This window comes from Priapulus caudatus, unplaced genomic scaffold, assembly GCF_000485595.1.
Source record: "Priapulus caudatus unplaced genomic scaffold, Priapulus_caudatus-5.0.1 Scaffold968, whole genome shotgun sequence".
NCBI classification, from domain to species: Eukaryota; Metazoa; Priapulida; class Priapulimorpha; order Priapulimorphida; family Priapulidae; genus Priapulus; species Priapulus caudatus.
Window position 1 is genome coordinate 49,030 of NW_014578029.1, and position 9,407 is coordinate 58,436.

The window sequence follows — 9,407 nt, forward strand, 5'->3', positions numbered from 1 at the left end:
TGTGCGGTGGTCGGTGTGCATGTGCTGGTGCGCGCGAGCGTGTGCTGCCATGCCGCTCGAAACTGTGTGTGTATGTCTGTGTGGGTAGTCTGTGTCTGTCTTGTGCGTGGTAGCGTCATGGTGTGACTGTTGTGTGGTCTTGTTCCTGTGATGTGTATGTGATTATAGCAGCAACCTCCTTATCTCTCCCTATATCATCTTCTTTGCAGAGTTGACTCTACAGAACACTGCAGCAGATAAGCCCAGTAGTAATGTAACTCTACACTAACTACATACGGTAGATGATAAAATACACCGCGGGCTCGGCTTCCGAGTAAAACTCGACTTCACGTCTCATAGAAAAACACGCAGAACTGCCTAGAAAGGTTTATTTTAGCACAGCTCCGTGCTCTCTCTGGAAAGCGACTCTGGAACCAAACTCAGAAAACAGCTCATTTACCTACACACTGTCATGGATGCACGTCCCTGTAATTCAGACAGCCAAAATCCAAAAGGTAAACAAGAAGCCAGAAGCCAAAATGGTAAACAACAAACCACTATTCAACACTGACAAACACCAACATATTAGGATAATACTTCAGAGGCAATATTTCTTGCGCTGGGACCATAGAAATAATATAGTTATAGAATATAGTGTCTTATATATTCTATGGTTTGGGAGCCTATGCATGCAGTATCTATCACCTCCCCCCACCACCACGCAAATATTGATGCGAGCCTAAAATGATCTCGTTTTCAGGTGATACTCCATTAGGAGTGTTCCCAACTTTAATGTCATTAACGGTTAAGATTATGTTATAGGTTTAGGTTCGGGTTAAGGTGTATGGTGTAGGTTAGGGTGAGGCGTTAGGATTTCATCTTAATCATTAACCATTAATCATTAATGATGTCAAGGTTGGGAACACTCCTAATGGAGCGTTAGCCTCGCTTTCACATCATTCTATTTCGCAGTCTCTATGTGTGTGTAGACAGAAATACGCTTCATTACAAAGAAATGCGTGCTTTCCTAGTGCAGGTGGTTCCATTGTTACATGGCAGGTAATTCTGCCTCAATAATGCATACGGCCTCTTGGTGTAAGCAGTTGCTAGCAACACAAATGGGAATACAAACGGGCATGCCAATACGGCAATTACTGAGTCGAGGTTATTATGCTTAGACGCACACTATTATGTTTAGCTAACGCATATATACGAAGTATAGTGTCAGATGAGTAGCTGAATAACCACCACGGCATGACCATGTCAGCGACCCTATACTAACTACATGTCGATCGCAGGCCAGCCACTAGTCCGAGATTCCTCTGACAATAGCCCAACCGCCGATTTTGGTTGTTTTGGTCGTGGGTTAAGTCCACCTAACCACACCAAGAACCACCAGAAATCGTCGGTGTGGGTACTTGGATCAGAGGATCTCGGACTAGCCAGCCACTAGATTGATCTGCCACTACAACTTTTAATCAGTAAATTATCATGTCTACTTAAAAAATGATACATACTATCACGACTGCAAATGCAATAGCTATAAGCACATGCAGGCACTTGGAGCGTTTCAATAAATATAATGCTAAATAAATACGAAATCTATTTATACCAAAGTTTCTCTACTCTCTTTCACCTATTATTGCCGAATTTCCTGTAAATGCGTCCAAATCTGTCATCTGCCAACACACTGTCACACGCTGGCCGCCGCACGCTAGCTGCTGCACACTGACACATAAATATAAATTTATTTATTTTTATTTTTATTTATTTATTATGACTATATATTGACTATATATTGACTATATATTTATGTGTCGCGCCTTTGCGACAACAAATGACCCCTTTCTTGCTAGAAATGAGTTGACAAGACCTCAAAAAGACCGCTGTACATTGTACCCCCACATTAACGACTGTACCCCCACATTAACCAAACTCACGACATGGGGGTGTAAACGCTACTCTGCCCTACCACTCATTACCACGGACTTCCATAGCAACAGCTGACGTGCACAGTATCAACGATGTTTTCACTGCATGGCATCTACAGTTTGTACTTAGTTCGTCTGCTAGGGCTATTAACTCGCGTAAGATGACAAACAAGAGCAGTTTACGGATCGCGCATACGACTATGATAATAGTTAATACGAAGATGTAGGCATCTCCGGGTATGAATTTACCGTGGTCCTTCAGCCATCGTCACGGCTAACAGGGTGATGAAAGGCACACAAGCGCTACCACACGAAGCAGAAGTCAGCAGCAGCACCAACAAACACTACGACGCCTGTAACGCGCTCACGCCTCTGTCGGCAGAACACCAACGTCGCCTTCATGTATGTACGCGGTGCCCGTATCGATCAGTGGTCGATACTGGACGGTGCTGCCACATGCGTTCATTCATCGTGGGGGACGAGATCATAGCAGGATGTCATCAGTCTAAATATAAATACAGTAGTCTAGAACAAAAATTCATTATTCACTACTAATGATATGAATGTTATATAAATGTCTTTATTATGAGACTTAGAACTGGTCAAGATATATTGATTGTATATATGACAACTATCTGGACGTGATATGGTTGTAGCTATAGGTATGGAGCTTATAGTGTGATGTTACAGTGATGTTAACAGAGGGTAATAATGACATTTGTCAATTATTAATACGCTCATGTTAACGCACATCTGATGGGTTATTATAAAATTTATATCAGGAGTTGTCATAAATAGGCATTTAATGACATAATATATATATTATACTATACTCCTTATTATATCATATATGCATCACATGTGATCTTAACGTACACGGACTTCATTATTTAGCTAAAGGCGATGTACTATCTATTTTTTCGTATATATTCATTATCTTCTTTGATGAAGTGCAATCTTGTCTTGTCACACTGTCTTGCTTTCCTTCACGCATATCGTACAGAAGTAAAAACGCCAAGAGAAAACGTGATATCAATAGCTTAATATATTTTAGTAAGAAATCATATTCACCAGAATATATACAGATAGATTGGAATAATATATACTATATTAATAAATATAATATACATACATAGAATATGATTACATTGTCGGAAATAATATACAGGTTAAAGTCAGTGATCGCCGGCACGTGCAGCGTGTAATATCGTATTATCAACGACTCTTTCATATACTTTGATATCTTATATATATATATACAGCATGCTAACGTGCGGTCGCTGACAACGAGAAGACATACCCTGCGGCACTCTGCGCCGTAAGGCATCATATCTCCCATCTAGAAAGGAGGATATGTACGGGGGCGAGGTAACTACACAGGGGTTCCCCGCGCGTGGAACCAACGGTGGAATGAAGATGTACACCCGTGAACGCACGCACATCTTACGCCATACGCGCACGTCTAATATCACGCATACGAGCTTTGCGTGTGTGTGTTCATGTATACACGTACGTATGTATGCATATGAGATGTGCATGGTGTTCACGTTACACGTACGTATGTATGCATATGAGATGTGCATGCTGTTTCACCGACGGACCATGGCAAATACAGTGGCCAACTTACAATACAATAAATAACATAGCGTAGAAGAAGAGAGGAGGCAGGGTAGGAGGGGGAGGGGAGGGAAGGGAGGGGAAGGGAGGGGGAGGAGCGGGAGGTGACCCAACCAGAAACGTCAGTGTGCTCTATGTGTATGTCAATGTTCCCTGATTCTTAACGATGACGGACGACGAAGATTCCAGCGAATAAAACGCGCAAAAAAACGCTCGCATAATTACAGAAAACACACAATTTCCACGTGGCGCACGTATGAAACACAGTACAGCGCGGTACGGATATAAATGGACTTTGAATCATATGCAGATGAAGTAAAAAACCACCATTCAGTTCACTATCTGATAATCAATGACACCATCGGATATTTCATTAGCAATTGGACGCGCAAATATTTCGATTTCTTTCGTATAGAGAAGTTCATAATTACAAAATCACCAAATAGCATTATAATATTGACTCTACGCATTTCCGTATATAATACAATACCATTGTAAAGCTAGTTTGAAGAATAGGGTTGCTTATGATTTTGCAAAACGTTTGCATTTGAAGGCCAAGTTTGGTAAAAACACGACCATCCCGATTAACCAAGAAGAGCAAAATCATCAACCTTACTTAACAAGTAGTGCATTCCTCATTCATGCACACGTATAATATCATAAACATAAAAAAATAACATTTCGTAACATAATCACACACGTAATATAGCCGCCTTCCTTTTTTCACGACAGAACTTTGCTTGTGAATGCACAACTTAAATTGCCGCTAATATATATTATACTGCACTGCTCCATGCCCTCCATACATTATTTCCTACATATTTCAGTAACCAACCAACCCCAGAATTTCCGAGGGTATGCAACAGTAGATCAATCGATGGGGACGCGCAGTAAACGCACGAGCATGCGCAATTCACGAGCCACAGAACACCACTGGATTACGTGCAAAAATTTCTAGTCTTTCCAAAACAATCGGGTTTACTGAGTTATAAAAGGATTGACTAGTACAGTGGATTAGCGATGAAGAACGGTAAGAAATACCTAACTAGATAGTAGTAGATTTTTCACTACAGGCGAATAAACTGCGACGAACCATTTCGCTAAGGCAAAACCTGTCATACTCTTTCATGTCACTCCTTTCGCTTTCATGTCACACACTTTCACTCACGAGAAGGAATACAAAAGATAAGAAAAAGAACTGGTCTTCAACACATCTGTTGTTAATGAAAACGGATGGACGAGAGATGTAGGCACCGATGTTACGAGAGAAGAGAGACGGCACATTTATCCTGAGCTTTTGGCTAATCCCATTAGAGTACACAGTGGAGGTACTACGTGCGCCACGAACACGCACTTTCAGACACATAAGTGTCGCAGGGTGGACAACAAAACTCTATAAGAGATCGCACAAAACCGGCGCACATTTCACGCTCGCCAGCACGACAAAGGAACTAGACAAAGAGGACATAAAACGAAAAGCCCCTACTACCACCGACACCAAAAACGTTCGACACCTCCGACAGCATGCGTTCATAATAATTTAAACACAGATATTCCGCTTTCACAAGCCGCGTACGTACACACCTAGAGACTCCATACTGCGAAAGCACGTTCGTTATTCACAATATACACAACAACACGAGACCGATATTTACAAGTGTACATGCCTCGCGTCTCGCTCCGCTTAATAAATATATACACCAGCGCGTCGAAGCCGCTAAACCTCTGCACCAGGGAGCGTGACAGGTCAGATGTTCACCAGCACCGTCGGCCGACTGTTGCCGCCAGCCGGGCCGACCGTGGCGGCGACTCTTGCGCTCCCCAGGTGGCGCCTGCAGTGCTTCGCGAGGTGGTCGGAGCGCATGAAGTTGCGGCCGCAGACTCCGCACGAGAATTTCTTCTCGCCCGTGTGCGTGCGTCTGTGTCGCGACAGCTCGTCCGACCGCGAGAAGCACCGGCCGCATTCAGGCCAGTTGCAGGCAAATGGCTTCTCGCCTGCAACGAGGAGGAGGAAAACACCGATAAATAACAACTACAGTAAAAAACAGCATAACAAAAAAATCACAACTACAGTAAAAGAACAACAGTATAACAAAAAAATAACAACTAGAGTAAAAGAGCAACAGTATAACAAAAAATAACAATTACAGTAAAAGAACAACAGTATAACAACAACAAAAGAAAAACAACAAAGTAAAAGAAAGCAAGACGCTATTTCAAGGACGACAAATTCGCAAGGCCGTTCAATACTTTTAAATTACAATTTGATATCTCGATACTTTTCGACGACATTTGTAAGGAGACCGCTGACGTCTTGCAATTATCGGCAGATGTCCAATTTATATTCGGCGGCGCACAGCAGGGGGTTTCGTTAATAGCAAGCAGTCATCACCGGTGGTTTAATGGCTACATGCTCTCGTTTCAGCCGCGCTCTGTTTTTCGTGTATCTACCTACCCGTGTGTCGGCGGAAGTGCGCCTTCAGGTGCGAGCTTTTGTAGTAGGATTTATCACAGCCTGCATGTGGACACGAAAAGTTGCGGTTCCTGCTGGCAGGTGTCGCCGCCGGCACGGCGTTGGGCGCGCACTGCGGCGCCTGCGTAGCGGGGATCAGCGGTCTCAGCGGCCTCGTCGGCTGCAGCCTGTCCACTCCTGCAAGACGAAATACGATAAACTTTTCGCACATTTACTCACAGTCCTACAGATACTGCCTTCTACATACATACATATCCATGATTATAAATCACATATTGCCTTCTACATACATACATACGTACATACTGTAACTACATATCCACGGTTATAAATCCCATATTGCCCTTCGCCTTTTCAGCACGAATCATTCGCGGCAAATCGACGACTTAACGAAAAGCAGCATGGCGTGCAATTAGCAACCGCAATAAACTTAAACCGTTAACTAACTCGATCGCTCTTTCACCGAATTGTCTCGACTCGTTTCTTAAAAAGCCTAAACAAATCCTGACTATGACCCACATCCGCGCTTCGCTCGCACGCGCCTCGCAGAATTAACGAATGCTCTCACGCGTGCGTGCGGACGGGTAACGCCGTCTTCCTCTTCCATCCTCTCTCACTTCCCCCTCCTCCCTCCTCTCTCACTTCCGCCTCCTCCCACCTCTCGCGCTTCCCCCTCCTCCCTCCTCTCTCACTTCCGCCTCCTCCCTCCTCTCGCGCTTCCCCCTCCTCCGCTCATGTACCGCGAGCCACCCGTCTCCAAATTAACGAACGAAGCCATCTCCCTCCTCTCGCGCCTCCCCCTCCTCCCTCCTCTCGCACCTCCCTCTCCTCCCTCGCTCGCTCATGTACTGCGAGCCGCCCGCCTCCGAATTAACGAGCGATGCCATCTCGTCGCCAAAAATGCTCACCAATAGGTCGCGCGCCGCCGTTCTCCGACGACTTCACGATGAACTGCAGCAGCTGAGGGTGGAGTATCGACCCACCGAGAGCGGGCACCTGGGCGATGATGAACTGACCGCAGCCACCGCCCGGCTGCCCGCCGAGCACGGGGAGCGAGAGCAGCGGCATCATTGTTGCCGCGGCGACCGGCGGCGGGGGCGGAGGGGGGTCCGTCGTGCCTTCCCACTGCTTCTCTTCGGCGGCGTTCGTCTGCGTGCTCACGGTCACCGCCTCCCGCCCGAGTTCCGCATCCTCCGCTTCCTGCCTCGGCTTCTTGGCGGGCGCGGGGGTCGCTTCCCCGACGGCAACGTCGCACGCTCTCTTGTTTGCGGGCGTCGTCGCCTGCGACACATTCCTGCGTATGACGCTGCACTGGTGCGAGCGCGATAGCCGGCCGTCGGTGGCGCCACCGTCGCATGCTGGCGTCGTCCGCCGCTCCGCCGGAGATACGACGAGAGATGACGACGTAGACGACTCTGCCTCTGCCTCCGCGCTAGCGATCCGCTCCTTCTCGGCCAGCTTCGACGCGAGCCACCGCTCCTGAAAGAAAGGCGAGTCGAGCGTTAGCGCGTCGTGATCGCCCGGACGACCGAACATGACTGCCGATCACGGATACCCCAGGCTCATGTGCACGCGTTCACCCAACGACCGAAAGTGTGATGCGGCGGAGGCTGCGCGCAGATTGCACCGCCGGCCGGGGACCTAGCCGGGGTGGATGATGCAATACGGCACGCGGTTGCACCGCTCCGCAAAAGCGGGCATCTCGGCCTTTCTTTTATGCAGACGAAACGACCTTGCCGTCGACAGCAAATGAACCCCCCAGGGCCCGTCTGGGGGAATCGCGTCTCGGATTTCTCTCTCGGAATAGGACGTGGGTATTGGTCATTAATAATTGATCATTATGTCATCTACAGTTGTCGGGAGGAGAAAGGATGATGACTGTATTATCCCCACGGGCGCGCAGGAATGGGGAACGATCGTGTACCGGGACGTGGGACGTGTTAACCCCCCCACCGTCCCTCCCAAACCTTCAGCATGTCAGCACCCACCCACTCCAACCCTTTAACTCGTCACCACCCACCCACTCCTTTACCATGTCTCCACCCACCCACTCCTTTACCACCCACCCACTCTTTACCACGTCAACACCCACCCACCCCCGATCACATCCCGCGGAGAGTCCTCTCTCCGCCTCTCTCTCTCTCTCCCCCATCTGTCTGTCTGCCTGTCTCTCTCTCTCTCTCTGTCTCTCTCTCTCTCTCTCTCTCTCTCTCCCATTTGTCTGTCTGTCTGTCTCTCGCCCTCTCTCTCTCTCTCTCTCTTTCTCTCTCTCTCTCACCTGGAATTTCTCGCGGGGCGAGCGGACGACGGGTGCGCGCGGCGTCGCCGGCACATCGAGCGGCGGCGTGAGGCGCGACGAAGGAGGCAGCACCGCTGTCTCGCTCATCCAGAACGGCGGGCTCATGTCCGCCGTCGAAGGCGGCGGCGTCTCCGGGGCAACGCCGCGATCCATCCACGCCTTGCTCTGCAACGGACATCAAAGAGTCGAAATCAATTACGGCGGTGACAGGAATTTCGGCGCAACGGGAATTTCGGCACGATGGTGATTGCGACGAGACACGAGTGGCAAATGGCTCGTTGGGAAAGAAGTGTTACCAAGGCCAGTTGTGATAAATGATATAAGGCCAAGGATATATAAGCGCTGACCACAATTCATTTTCGCAATACATGTGTGACATGTGCAAATGTGGACAGCTCTTATATCCTTGGGCCAGCTTTGCTTATTAGGGACAGATTGATATGCGGACGGGGCGGAGATTTACGGGCCCTGGCAGCTAGGTTAATTATTGTCGTAGACATTAAATCTTCAGGAACAACCACATGCACCACCGTCCCTAGATACAATGATGTGACCCAACACAAGTTGCCAACACTTTCTACCCGGCCCTCATGTTCGCAAGCGTGCTAAAATAATTGGGGGTGCTAAACTAGGATCGGACCCAATAATGTAACCCAACTCAAGTTATCTACACCTTCTTCCCTCGGCGGTGAAATTCAAGCCCTGCACACGGTAGCTCTAGAACTATACTAAGCCCCCATAATTTCGCTCTGCGGAAGGGCTATAGAGGTCTATATAGTGCATTCACTTACCATGGCGGGCAATTGAAATACTATTGCTGGCTGTGCCTCTGGTAGCCTCTTCGGAGAATACTTGCTGATAGAGAGAAGGGTCTCCACTGCATCCAGGTCTCCGCGGCCCATCAAATCTCCCTGCAACACGCCAAGCCAACACACGCAATGTATTACCGCTATAGCTCGCTTATATACATATATATACGCTTATAGATATACGCTAAAAATTCTCACGACATACTCTTCTAGCTCTCTCTCTCTCTCTCTCTCTCTCTCTCTCTCTCTCGCTCTCTCGCTCTCTCGCTCTCTCGCTCTCTCGCTCTCTCGCTCTCTCG

General features: G+C 47.7%; 2 protein-coding genes across 2 annotated transcripts in view; both read right to left on the reverse strand.

The window, feature by feature from the left end:
• The window catches only part of LOC106814721 (annexin A7-like), an 8,720-nt gene extending 6,513 nt beyond the window's left edge, over positions 1-2,207 (reverse strand). The window contains exon 1 of the mRNA XM_014819068.1: positions 2,163-2,207. Coding sequence (XP_014674554.1) covers positions 2,163-2,176 — 14 coding nt within the window. The 5' untranslated portion in view covers positions 2,177-2,207. The remainder of the gene's footprint in view (positions 1-2,162) is intronic.
• Positions 2,208-4,244: 2,037 nt separating this feature from the next.
• The window catches only part of LOC106814720 (Krueppel-like factor 14), an 11,341-nt gene continuing 6,178 nt past the window's right edge, over positions 4,245-9,407 (reverse strand). The window contains exons 2-6 of the mRNA XM_014819067.1: positions 9,091-9,210; positions 8,279-8,464; positions 6,909-7,479; positions 5,983-6,177; positions 4,245-5,522 (exon numbers count right to left, since the gene is read on the reverse strand). Coding sequence (XP_014674553.1) covers positions 5,275-5,522; positions 5,983-6,177; positions 6,909-7,479; positions 8,279-8,464; positions 9,091-9,210 — 1,320 coding nt within the window. The 3' untranslated portion in view covers positions 4,245-5,274. The remainder of the gene's footprint in view (positions 5,523-5,982; positions 6,178-6,908; positions 7,480-8,278; positions 8,465-9,090; positions 9,211-9,407) is intronic.